Raw genomic sequence first — 14,590 nt, 5'->3', positions numbered from 1 at the left:
TGACCCAGCAATCCCACTACTGGGCATATACCCTGAGAAAACCAGAATTCAAAAAGAGTCATGTACCAAAATGTTCATTGCAGCTCTATTTACAATAGCCCGGAGATGGAAACAACCTAAGTGCCCATCATCGGATGAATGGATAAAGAAGATGTGGCACATATATACAATGGAATATTACTCAGCCATAAAAAGAAACGAAATTGAGTTATTTGTAATGAGGTGGATAGACCTAGAGTCTGTCATACAGAGTGAAGTAAGTCAGAAAGAAAAAGACAAATACCGTATGCTAACACATATATATGGAATTTAAGGGGAAAAAAATGTCATGAAGAACCTAGGGGTAAGACAGGAATAAAGACACAGGCCTACTGGAGAACCGACCTGAAGATATGGGGAGGGGGAAGGGTGAGCTGTGACAGGGCGAGAGAGAGGCATGGACATATATACACTACCAAACGTAAGGTAGATAGCTAGTGGGAAGCAGCCGCATGGCACAGGGATATCGGCTCGGTGCTTTGTGACCGCCTGGAGGGGTGGGATAGGGAGGGTGGGAGGGCGGGAGTCGCAAGAGAGAAGAGATATGGGAACATATGTATATGTGTAACTGATTCACTTTGTTATAAAGCAGAAACTAACACACCATTGTAAAGCAATTATACCCCAATAAAGATGTTAAAAAATAATAATAAAGTAAAAATAAAAGCCATTTTAAAAACTGAAAGATGACATTAAAATATTTATCATTTATAAGATATTCTTAAAATATAATTTTAAAATACACAAAGCATTAACCGTCCTATGCAATAGTCTTGATTTTTGTTTCAGGACAAATATGCCAGATGTTAAAAATGTTTTTTTTCATTTTACATTGACATTGGTCAAATTGTTGACAGGCTTCCAAAAGCATAGCCAAGTTAGGCGTTAGAGTTTGCATCATATATGCTCATTTCCTTTTTTAATGATGAAAATATTTTATCTGCCTGCCCTGATTCTGGTTGGACCATTGAGGTCTATGTTGTTTTTGCTAATTAAGATTTTAGATCACTTTCTGGTTTCATGATGCATTGTTGCACAACCCACACTCACATCTTCCTCTCTTTGCATTTCTTATGTTCAATTACTTGGAAAGAACAAATTGTAATACATAATATATACAATATAGTGAATATTCAAACACAACACAATGCCCGGGTACATCCAATGACATACCATTGAGATCTCCTAGCAAGCTCACCAGGGCTACAGAGAATCACAGATCAAAATTTCAGATTTAACGACTTACTTTGCTTTACAAATTTGTTATTTCTTAGAACACCACTAACAGGACTTGTATGAAGTATATGATGCATATTAGCAGATCATTTATTTTTGCAAGAATGACTTGCACATACACATCATTTAGAGCACGGCAACAGCTACAAGCGAGGCTGACCGCCTGGGCTGTGACCACTTTACTCTTACTGGTTCCCGTCCTGATGCCTGGAAATGTCTACCTTCACCTTTGATTCTGCTGCCAGAATTTTTTTTAAAAATTTTATTGAGGGATGACTGGCAAATATAATTGTATCTGACGTGTACAATGTGCTGATTTGATACCCACCTATGCTGTGGAATGATTACCAAGATGATCAGCAGGTGTTGCTCTCCATGATGTCAGTAGATTCCTCTGAGCCAGTAATGTCTTCAGGAAGATTATTAAATTTTAATTGTCAAATTTTAATTCTAACTTCCCGTTTTCCCAATTTCTTGACTAATTTTTCTTGGGATTCAGAATTCAGGAAAACATAAAAAACTTTTTCTGAGAAGTGCTGAGAATTGCCGCTGAGACTGTGTCCAACAGGCAAGCGGGCATATTTTTCTTTCAGGAAAACCTTTTTTGGCTTACTTATACCTACCAGACTGTCCACGCAGTGGGCCTCTGTTGAATTCACCAAAATGTGCATATAGGCTAGTTCACCTGTCAGCTTGGGACGACCTCAGAGGCACAGGAAAAGTACCCTTTAGCGATTTAGGAGTCACATAAATATCTTGAACTATGCAAAGCTTAGCAAATGCAGGAGGACAAGATGACGTAAGTCAAAATGCTGTTTTCACAAGTACTTCTGGGCTATCGCTTTAGACCTGGCCTCGCCATTTATCAATATCCAATATCAGAAATGAACAGTAATCTGGGCTTGGGTAAATCATTTTCCTTGCCCCACCCCACATTCAAGGACTTAAATATTGATACACTGTTATATGGGCCATTTATTTATTTATTATTATAAAATGTTTTCACACATGGGATATTACTTGAGAGTAATGGAAATGGACCAATATATATTTTAAGCACCTACAATGTATCAGACACACCACATGCTTCAAATGTGTTTTCTCAGTCCTTAAAATAATCCTATAGTGGGTATTACTAATTTCACTCCATGGGTTGGGAAAATTAAGGCTCAAAACCATAACTTTTCAACAGTCACATTGCTAGTAAGTGATACAACCTAGAATTTAGTCTAAGTCCAACTTCAAGACTCCTTGCTCTTTCCACCGCATCATACTGCAGATCATAAAACGGTGGCAAGTCACAATATCTGACGGCTGCCATGGCCCGCTGACCGCTCCCCAGCTAGGGGAGAGGGCTGGTACCTGACAGCCCAGCTGCTCCATGAGGATGAACCTTGCTATCCTCAGGGTAATAGGACCTTCCCCTGTGCACACTGAAGTAGTAACAGGGATACTTACTACCCTTACTTGAAATAAATATATAGTCAACTTGGAAGCAGAACATACATTTTCAGGAAAAAATTTTAAATAAACATTGCAAACATAGTACAAAAGGTTTCTCTCTCACCTTCAAATATTTCACCAGCTTCTGAATTTGCCAGTATTCTGATGGCAAATCTGCATTTGTTTCCTGAAGATGGTCAGGTGGTTCTTCATCTTCCTCACTCTCTGAGGAGCTCTCACTAATAATCTCCTCAATCTTTTCAACACTCTTACTAAGAACAACAACAACAAGGTATAATAAGTATGTTTATGCTACAGTATGGACATGGTTATAATGTTACTATTTCAGCAACATGTACACAAGCAATGGATAAGGTACCAACACCTTCTGAGTTCTGGAAGATCTTTGTTAATATCTGTATGAGGAGGTGAGCAAACACGTCTCCGTAGCAGATGCATTTCAGTATTATTGCTACGGGTGCAATAATAATAAAGAACACAGCAAGAAATGGCAAGGGTATTAGGTAAACGACTGAAGACTGCCACTTGTCGTAGCAGCTGACTGACTTAACATGTTGTTCTTTATATTTACATTTCTTTTATTTACTTACTTAAAATTGAATACAATTACAAATTCAGTTCTCCAGTCACACTGGCCACACTGCAAGTGCTCAATAATCATAGGTAGCTAGTGGCTACCGTACAGGACAGCTCAGAAATAAACCATTTCTATTACTGCAGAAAGCTCAGTTGGGCAGTGCTGCCAGTGCCCCAGAGGGAAGGCATTTATTCCCTTACCAAAGAGAGTTCACTTTATTCCTCACTGCTCTAGAGGCTTCTAACTTAACACCAAGGTCACAGACACAGGCTAGTTCACTCAAGCCCTTGGGAACATAGTCAATTCATCCTTATCTTCTTTCTTTCTCTCCCTCCTTTTCTCTCTCCATCCCCCCAGGTGCTCTCTTCCATAAAACTCTTTCCTAGTCTTTTCCATTTGGAAGCATAGTAGGAGGATGGGTAATTGTCAAGTTTCATTATTTTTAAGGTTCTACCATTCTCTTAATTTCTCAAAGGTTTTTCAGCACAGACAGCTCCAATTCTTATACTTTCAAAAGTGCAGAATGGTGCAGCTGTGCTCTCTGGGCCACAGTGGGGGGAAATCCTGAACTGAAGGGCCTGGAGCTGAGTTTCAGTTTTATGTATCCTCTTGTCCAAAAGATGTCAGGAAACCTGTGCTGGTTAAAGAGGAAAATCTGGTACGTCAGGTCTACCTAAAAATGAAGTAAACCCCAATGTTCACTGCAGCATTATTTACAATAGCCAAGACACGGAAGCAACCCAAGTGTCCACGGACAGACGAATGGATAAAGAAGACGTGATACATACAAACAATGGAATATTAGTCATAAAAATAGAAGGAAATCCTGCCATTGGTGACAACCTGGGTGGACCTGGAGGGTATCATGCTAAGTGAAATCAGTCAGCGGAAGACAAATACTCTATGATTTCATCTATACGTGGAATCTAAAAATAAAAAACAAAAACAAAACAACAACCAAACTCATAGAAATCAGACTTGTGTTTACCAGAGGTGGAGGGAGGGAAACTGGGGGAAGGTGTTCAAACGCTACACACAGGTATCTGATAAATAAGTGCTGGGGATGTGGTATACGAGATGACTACGCTAACACTGCCGCGTGGTGTATCTGAAAGTCGCTTAGAGAGTAAGTCTGAGGGTCCTCATCACAAGAAACAGAGTTATTTGCAACTACATAAGGGGGTGTAAATTAACTGAGCCTATTGCAGTCATTTCACAATACACGTATGTCAAGTCATAGGGTGCACCATGAGCTTATACAGAGCTGTATGTCAATTATATCTCAATAAAACTGAAAAATGCCACACACATACATACACACACAAAGATATATCAGGTTTTCTGTACATAGCTAAAGCAATGCAGAAAGAGAACTACATGGCACTAAAGGCCTACATAAGAAAAGAGAAGTCTCAATTCAGTCATCTAAACTCACATCTAAAGAAACTAGAAAAAGAAGAGCAAAACAAACCCAAAGAAAACAGAGAAAAGGAAATAATAAAGAGAAGAAGTCAATCAAATTGAAAACAGAAAAACAACTTGAAAAATCTATAAAAACAAAAAACTGCTTGTTGAAAAGATCAATAAAACTGACAAAGCTCTAGCAAGACTGACAAAAAAAGAGAAGACACAAATTTCCAGTACCAGAAGTGAATGAAACGTAGCATATCACTACAGATCCTGCTGACAACAAAAGGATCATAAGAGAAAACTATGAACAACCGAACATTAATTTTGACAATTTAGATACAACGGACCAACTCCTTTAAAGGTACAAACTACCGTAACTTAACCAATATGAAGCACATAATTTGAACAGCACTACAACTATTAATGGAATTAATTCATAATTTTACAACTCATAGCCAAAGTCTCCAGTTCCAGATGATTTCACTGGAGAATTTCAACAGGCATAGAAGTAAGTACTAACACCAATTTTATACAATCTCTCCTAGAAAATACAAGAGAAGGGAACTCATTTTATGAAGCCTGATATCAAAACCAAAGTGCAAACAAAAACAACACACTGTTATTGAATATCCCTCATGAGTGTAGATGCAAATATTCTTAACATACTATTTAGCACACATAATTCAGCTAGATATAAAAAGAATGAGCCCACCATGACCCAGTGGGGTTTATTCCAGGAATGCAAGGCTGATTCAGTATTCAAAAATCAGCCATTGTAATCTACCACAGTAGCAGCCTAAAGAAGCAAAATGACATGACCATACCAATTGATGTAGAAAAACCATGCGACAAAATTCAACACCCAATGGTGATTAAAACTCTCAGAAAACCAAGAATAGAGGGGAACTTCCTCAACTTGATAAAGAATAGCTGTACAAAAACTATCATCATACTTTCTGGTGAAAGACTGAATGCTTTCCTCCTAAGATTGAGAAAAAGTAAGAACTTTGATCACTGATAGTCAACATAGTACTGGCGTTTGTACTTCTAGATGTAAATCTAACAAAACATGTACAGGACTTATATGCTGAAAACTATTACAAACTGCTGGTGAAAGAAATCAAAGGCTTAAATACACAGACATACAGTGTTCATGGATTGGCAGAGTCTACATAGTAAAGAGATCAATTTTCTCAAAACTGATACAGAGTTTTAATGCAATTTCTATCAAAATCTCCAGTAAGTTTTTTCTGTTAGATATAGCAAGGTCGTTCTAACATTTATGAGGAAAGGAAAAAAGCTAGAATAGGTCCAAACGATTTGGGGAAGAAAAGTAATAAAGTGAGAGGAATCGCTTTACCAGATTTCAAGACTTACTACAGAGCTACAGCAATCAAGAATGTATGGTGTTGGCAAAGGGCTGGACGTAAAAGTTAGCGGCACAGAATAAAGATCCAGAAATAGACCCACACGAGTACACCCACCTGATTTTTGATTAAGGTGAAAAAGCAAGTCAAAGGTGGAAAGACAGCCTTTTCATCAAGTGGTGCTGGAGAAATGACCTAGGGCAATGGATCTTGACCTAGGTCTCATACTTTATATAAAATTACCTCAAAATGGATCCCAGTCTTCAATATAAAATGTAGAATTATTAAACTTTTAGGAAGAAAACATTGGAGATAATCTTCAGGACCAAGGGCTTTGTGACATCAAAGGCACAATCCATAAAAGAAAAAACTGATAAATCAGACTTCATCAAAATTAAAGAGTGCTCTCTGAGAGGCCCTATTAAGCGGATGAAAAGACAAGTCACAGAAAGGGAGAAAATATCTGCAAACTACATCTATAACCAAGGATATCCCGGATAGAAAAGAACTCTCAAAACTCAACATGTAAAAAACAAATGATTCAACTAGAAAATGAGCAAAAGACATAAAGAGACATTTCACTGATGAGCATAAAGGGACGGCAATAAGCTCACGACAAGATGTTAACATCATGAGCCATTAGGGAAATGCTAAGACCACGATGAGCTATCACTACACAGCTTTCAGAAGAGCTGAAATACAACACGCAACAATACCAAATGCTGGCGGGGATGAGGGGAAACTGAGTCTCTCAGACGTCACTGGTGGGAACATAAAATGGTGCAGCCAGTCTGGAAAAGGTAGGCAGTTTCTTAAAAAAGCTAAACACACACAATTACTATCTCGTCAGCAACTGGGCATTTGTCCTACAGGAATGAACACTGCCATCTATACAAACACCTGTGTGTGACTGTTCACAGCAGCTTCATTTCTAATAGCCAAAAACTGCAAACAACTAAAAGGTGCATTAATACGTGAATAATTTTAAAAACTACCACCGCATGGTATATCCATACGATGGAACGCCACCCAGCAATCAAAAGGGACAAACTATTAATACATGCAACAACTTAGGTGGATCTCAAGGGTATTATGGTGTTGAAAAAAAGTCAATATAAAAAAATGTATGAATCTATTTATATGGCGGTCCAAAATGACAAAATTATGAAAATAGCGAACAGATGAATGGTTGCTAGGAAGTGGGAATGACGGGGGTTGTGGCTATAATGGGGCGGCCGGGGGATGTCTGTGCGGGGTGAACAGTGCTCTATCTAGCCTGGTCGCCACGGTCATCACACAAACCTGCACAGGGTATAATGACACTGAACTATACCTATACAATGTACCCGTGTTAATCTCCTGGTTTTGATCTTGTACCACAGTTACGGAGGATGCAGGATTTAACCATTGGGAGAGGCTAGGTGAAGGGTCTATGGGACCTCTCTGCACTATCTCCACAACTTTCTGTGAACCTACAATTATTTCAAAATAAAAAGCTTTAAAAAGTTGTCAAAAAATTAATGGTTTATTATGTCTACCTCCCCAAAATGGCATACACGTTGTAGAGTGTCTTAAAGTTTGTTTTTTCCAAGTGTGCAAATTTAAAATGTGAAATTTCTGCCATTTCTTCCCACCACCACCTTAGAGTAAAAATGGCTGAACCTTCTCCCCAGATACGTCACTTTTATCAAACGGAAAACTGGGTAAGAAGCTTATTAGTTGGCCTTCTAATAATGGCTGTTTTAATGAGAAATAACATTTATCACTTTAGAACTGGCAGAGCCATCAGTGACCAGTAAAGTGAGGCTCAGAAAGATGACAATTTTGTATGACATGATTATTCAGAGGCCAGAGATCAGATAAGAGCCCAGTTTTGCTACCACTTAGTTAACTGCTTTTTGCATTAAATATATTCATTTACAAAGAGTTAACTAATACCAGTAGATCGCTGTATTAAAGAAACTCCACATTAAAAGGATATTCTGTAAATGTATTGAAAGAAATCCACTATTACCATTTTTACAGCATTCCTACTAACTGTCAATATAGATATCTTAGGACCCTAATGTGAAAGTAAAACACCATTAACCAGCATTAACTAGCCTGTTGCATAGGGCTGGCTTTAAAGAACTGGTCATGTGAACAGAAACTCACCGAATTAACTGTGCTTTTCCAGATGAAGTAGACGGTCTGGACTTTTCAAGTCTTCCTCCATGTTTTTCTTCTTGGGTGTCTCTTAGTGAGCTTTTGTTCCTAAAGAGATATTAATTTTATTAATTACTTTATGCTGACTAAAAGGAAATTAAAATAGAAATGTATACAAACATTCCATCATTTTCACGCATCCAAATGATGTGTTTTCCTAACACAGAGAACGACTATGAGCTCCAGTCTCATCTGACACCTGAGAGGTCCCTTTTGTCCTTCAGGCACAGCCATGCATTTTATGTAACGGAGAAACACTCTGTCCAGTATTTCTTTGTGCTAGAAACAGGCCTTCATAGGCTGCCATCATTGGGAAGGTCCTTCAGTCTGTCCTGGATCACAGCTGCCTGTTTTTCCACCTTGCCCACCTGACACTGCAGCAGGTCCTGTGCCTGATTTTCTGGATACTCTCAAGCTTAGTCTACACCTTGGCATGTACTGGGTTTGCATTAAATACTTGTTTAGTGAATTCTTAATTGAAGAAAATAAGCACATGCAAAAAGCAGCATTTTATAATTCACCTCCCCATTAACAGAGTAGCCCATACATTTGTCATTTTCAGACTCACTCTTTCAAACACAGCCACAAAGGTCAAACACCCCAAAATCAGTGAGACTCAGAGGACCAAGCATGTCTCCTCCTTCCACAGGACTCCTCTGCCAGCTCTCTGAGTTTGCACCCAAAATACAATCACCTGTGGCTCTCAGAATCCCTGCAGGTGAGGACCCATGTGACCAGCAGGGACCCAGTTCTTAACCGAATAAGGGGATGACATGGAATAAAAATAGGCTGTAACTTTTAACCTATTTGCTAAACTTGAAAAGTGCTCTAGGTGCTTCTGTTGCGTGTTGGTAACACTGGCTTTGGCACCAATTTACAGAGGGTCCTAAATGGAACTAGGCTTGTATATTTCAGACGTTCATCAAACCTGTGTCCACTTTACTCAGACCATCTATATGTTTGCAGTTCTATCCTTTTTTATAGTACTTACTTAAAGTTCTGTTAATATACGAGATACCACGTCTATGAAGTTTCCCCTAATTAACTACACATAATGGTACATTTAATCACATAATTTAAAGTGGAATTCTTCTAACACTCACTTAATCAGGTCCCTACCACAATGTTTACATTTCCCATGGGATTCCTCCATGTGTTTTTATCATCTTTTTCACGTGTTATTTGCCCTGACTCACCAACCACATGAAAGTGAATTGGGCTCTCCCTCCCTCCGTGGTGCTCTGCACACAAACGCTGTTGGCTGTCAAATCTTTCTGCCTGGAACGTGAAGAGGACAAGAAGGAACCAACTTATATTATGGAGGGAGGTGTGAGTATCTCCTCTGTAGTTTTCTCTGATGAAACTGAGTTATGTGAAAAGTTGGGCAACTGTGTGGTTAGCAAGGATGTATCAGAAAACCCATCATGTAAGCGTCTACATACTTTTTGGCATCAGAAAGTATGGTCTTCCAGTTCAAACTTGGCTCTAATCTCTTGGTCATCTGACTCCTTCCCAAACTGATTTGCTTCTTCTCCAGCGCACTCCCGCGGGAAGCAGCGCTAGCTTTACGTAAAGCGGCTGCTTCCTCCTCAGGTTCCTCATTAGGCTGATCCTTTTCCTTTTGCTGTTCTTCATTGGATCTAACCTCCTTTAATTAAAAAAAAAAAAAGAGCATATTTTTACCGTGATATCACTTCTGAATTACCTCGTGTTATCTGAAAATTAACCCTGGCGATAAATTCAGACAGGAAGTCTCAAGATGCTCTAACTTGTGTTGCTTAGCAACACAAATTGAATCTGGGCAACTTCAAGACCAAGGCCTCTGTTGGAGTTAGGCTGACAGTGATGGGCTGATCCTAAACTCACACCCCCGCTGCAGCCCACATGGATACAGCAGCAGGACTGGACCAACTCACTCCTCACCATCACCACGAAAAAATTACACTTAAACCCTGTAAAGACTGGGACACATCTTAGTCAAACTGCTGAGACCAAGGATAAAGAAACCACCTTGCAGGCAGCCAGAAATAAAAGACAGATTATAGAGAGAGGAAGGAACATAACAATTAAAAGAGACTTCTCATCAGAGACAACGCAATCCACAAGACAAGGGAGTGATATAGCTAAAGTGATGAAAGGGAAAAAACCCATATCCTGTCAACCCAAAATTCTATACAGAGAAAAAAAATCCTTTGAAAATGAAGGTAAAATAAAGACTTCACAGATGAAAAAAAGCTGAGAGAATTCACTGCCAGAAGACCCAGGCTAAAAAAATTGTTCATGAAGCTCTTCAATCAGAAGGGATCTCATACGAGACAGAACACACATCTACACAAAAGAATGCAGAAATGGTAAAAATAAATATAAAAGTTTCTTTGTGATAAGGGGTTGATAGCATGTCAAAGTAAAATGTATGACAACAATAGTACAAACACAGGGAGAGGCATTCGAAGCACACTCTTGTAAGGCCCTTAGACTACTTGTGAGACTGTATAATACTGTTCAAAGGCAGACAAGGTAAATTAGAGACATATATTATAAGCCCAACTGTGATGTTTTTTTAAAAAGTATAACTGATGAACTAATTGCATACACAAAATGGAATCATTTCTAAAACTTCAGTTAATTCAAAGGGGGAAGAAAAAGAACAAAGAACAAATGGGACTAACAAAAGCAACAAGCAAAATAGTAAATGTAATTCAACTCTATCAGTAGGCACATTAAATGAAAATGATTTAAAAACGTCAATTAAAAGAAATTGTCAGAGTGGATGAAAAAGGAAAACCCAATTATTTGTGGTCTAAAAGAAACCATTTTATATATAAAGATATAAATACACTATAAGTAAAAAGCTGCAGAAAAATATTCCATGAAACCAATAATCAAAAAAAGCAGGAATGGCCACATTAAAATCAGACAAAATGGACTTCAAAACAAATAATATTATCAGAGATAGAGAGACATATAATGCCCAAGAGCCAATTACACCCAATTCTAACTGTGTGTTCACCAAACAATAGAATTTCAACAGATTAAAGCAACAATAGAACTAACAGGAAAAACAGATAAATCCACAATTAGGAGACTTCAAAACCCCCCTCTCAGTAATCAACAGAATGAACAAAATAAAACTTAATAAGAATATAGGGCTTCCCTGGTGGCGCAGTGGTTGAGAGTCCGCCTGCCGATGCAGGGGACACGGGTTCGTGCCCCGGTCCGGGAAGATCCCACATGCCGTGGAGCGGTTGGGCCCGCGAGCCGTGGCTGCTGAGCCTGCGCGTCCAGAGCCTGTGCTCCACAACGGGAGAGGCTACAGCAGTGAGAGGCCCGCGTACCACAGAAAAAAAAAAAAAAAAGAACAGCAAATTAAACCCAGAGTGCAGAAGAAAGAAAAATTTAAAGAGCAGAAACAAAATAAAATAGAAAGCAAACAATAGAGAAAATCAATGAAACAAATAGCTGTTCTTCAAAAAGATCAATAAAATTTATCACTTCTTTCCAGACTAGTCAAGAATAAAAAGAAGTTATAAATGACCAATATTATGCATGAAAGAGGGGTTATCACAGCAGAGCCTCCAGACATCAGAAGATAATAGTGGAGTGTTATACTTCATGCCAACATTTGAAGTAAGTTAGATAAAATGTGCAAATTCATTGAAAGACACGAACCACCAAAGCTCAGTAAGAGAAAGAAATCTGAACAGTTCTATATCTACTAAGGAAATAAAATTCTCAACATAAAACCTTTCAACAAAGAAACCTTCAGGTAGAGATGGATTCTTTGGTAAATTCTACCAAACATTTAACAAAGAAATAAGATTCATCTACATAAAGAATTCCAGAAAGAAGAAAAGAGTAGTGCATACTTCCCAATTCATTCTGAGGCCACATTACCCAGATACCAAAACCATGAAAAGATAACTACCAACCCATATCCTTCATGACTACAGATGCAAAAATCCTCAGCAAAATATTATCAAATTACATCTAGCAATGTCAAATAGGGTAAGACATCAGGACCAATCCCAATCCCGGGATTAATATTAGTTCAACATTCAAAAATGAATGACCATATCAACAGACTAAAGAAGAAAAACCATGTTATCATCTCGAGATACAGTAAAATCACCCCCTCCCAGTAGTAAGAGGCTCATCCCCCACGGCTTAAGTTGAGGCCCCACGGGAAGCATGTAATAAAGCACCTCCCCCTCCTAGCCAGGTGCGTGTCAGCAGAGGCCCAGTGGGGAGACCGAACTTCCACCCCCTGCCCAGTGGTAACGAGGCACCCTACACCACCAGGTTCTCAATGGAGTCTAAGTGGGGAACTTGGATTTTTACATGCACCTTGTAGTACCCCAGACCTACACCATGAGACCTACACTTAGAGAAGTCCTGCTAAAACAAAAGGTTTAAATAAAATCCAAAGTTTCATAACATAATCCAAAAATGTCCAAGACAACACAAAAAATCACTCATCGTACCAAGAACAAGGAATGTCACAACCTGAATGAGAAAGGACGACAAGTGGATGCTTATACCACAGTAAAATGGATGATGAAATAATCTCAAATAGATGTTGGAATAAGATTTTAAAGTAGCCATCATGAGGCTTCCCTGGTGGCACACTGGTTAAGAATCCGCCTGCCAGTGCAGGGGACATGGGTTCGAGCCCTGGTCCAGGAAGATCCCACTTGCCACAGAGCAACTAAGCCCGTGTGCCACAACTACTAAGCCTGCGCTCTAGAGCCCATGCTCTGCAACAAGAGAAGCACCGCAATGAGAAGCCTGTGCACCAAAACAAAGAGCAGCCCCCGTTTGCCACAACTAGAGAAAGCCCGCGCACAGCATCAAAGACCCAACACAGCCAAAAATAAATAAATAAAATAAATTTATTTAAAAAAAATAAAGTAGCCATCATAAAAATGCTTCGATAATCAATTACGAAGACTTGAAACAAATGAAAAATCAGAAAGTCTCAGCAAATAAATAGATGATATACAGAAGAACCAAATAGAAATTCTGAAAATGAAATTTACAAGCCAAAATAACTCACTGGATAGCTCAGCAACAGGATGGAGAAGACATAGGAGAGAAACCATGAACCTGAAGACAAACAACAGAAATTACCCAATCTGAACAACAAAGAGGAAATATATTGAAAAAAAAAATTTTTTTTAATAAATAAACAGGGCCTCCAGATCCGTGGGACCACAGCAAAAACTCCAACAGTCATGTAATCAGAGCACCAGAAGGAGAGGAGAAAGAAGGTCAGACTGAAAATGCATTCTAAGAATGTCTGAAATTTTCCCAAACTTGGAAAAAGACATAAATCTAAGATTCAAGAAGTTGAGCAAACCCTAAACAGAATAAACCCAAAGAAATTCCTGCCAAGACACATAATAATCAAACTCCATAAAACTAAAGTCAAAGAAAATTCTTAACAGCAATGAGAGAGAAACAATATTTTACCTATAAAGGAAAAACAATTAAAATAACAGCAGATTTCTCAGGAGAAACCGTGGAGTCCAGAAAGACTGCAACAACATTTTTCAAGTGCTGAAAATAAAAAACCGTCAGGCCAGAATACCATATCCAGTGGAAATATTCTTCAGGAATAAAGGGGAATTCAAGATGCTCTCAGATAAAGGAAAACTAAGAGAATCTGTCACCAACAGACCTACCTCAATGAATAAGAAGTTCTTAAACAGAAAGGATATGATAAAAGAAGGAAATTGGCAACACCAGAAAGGAAGAAAAGAACAACAGAAAGGGGCTTCCCTGGTGGCGCAGTGGTTGAGAGTCCGCCTGCCGATGCAGGGGACACGGGTTCGTGCCCCGGTCCGGGAAGATCCCACATGCCGCAGAGCGGCTGGGCCCGTGAGCCATGGCCGCTGGGCCTGCGCGTCCGGAGCCTGTGCTCCGCAATGGGAGAGGCCACAACAGTGAGAGGCCTGCGTACCGCAAAAAAAAAAACAAAAAAAAAGAACAACAGAAAGAATAAAAGCATGGGTACATACAAAAGACTTTCATCCTCCTCTTGAGCTTTCTAAATGATGTTTGATGGTTGAAGCACAAATTATAACAGTGTCTCATACAGTTATCAATGTGACGGAAATAAAGGCAAATATAAATGAGAGAGTGTAAAGGGACTTAAAGGGAGATATGGTTTCTATACTTCACTCACGTGGTAAAATGTCACACCAGTAGACGATGATAAATTATGTATAATACAATATCTACAACCACCACCAAAAACTACACAAAGAGATACACTCAAAACACTATGGAGGGG

General features: G+C 39.0%; 1 protein-coding gene across 2 annotated transcripts in view; it reads right to left on the bottom strand.

Annotated features, from left to right (window-relative positions):
- ODAD2 (outer dynein arm docking complex subunit 2) overlaps positions 1-14,590 on the bottom strand; it is a 269,467-nt gene that overhangs the window by 170,731 nt on the left and 84,146 nt on the right. For both annotated transcript variants that reach the window (XM_027122033.1, XM_027122034.1), the window contains 3 exons: positions 9,741-9,946; positions 8,248-8,346; positions 2,843-2,990 (listed from right to left, as the gene is read on the bottom strand). In XM_027122033.1, coding sequence (XP_026977834.1) covers positions 2,843-2,990; positions 8,248-8,346; positions 9,741-9,946 — 453 coding nt within the window. The remainder of the gene's footprint in view (positions 1-2,842; positions 2,991-8,247; positions 8,347-9,740; positions 9,947-14,590) is intronic.

The sequence above is a fragment of the Aethalodelphis obliquidens genome, unplaced genomic scaffold (assembly GCF_003676395.1).
Source record: "Aethalodelphis obliquidens isolate GAN/ISIS:26980383/991018 unplaced genomic scaffold, ASM367639v1 scaffold23, whole genome shotgun sequence".
NCBI lineage: Eukaryota > Metazoa > Chordata > Mammalia > Artiodactyla > Delphinidae > Aethalodelphis > Aethalodelphis obliquidens.
The sequence above is the reverse complement of the archived record's forward strand: the minus strand, read 5'-3'. Positions and strand labels throughout refer to the sequence as shown.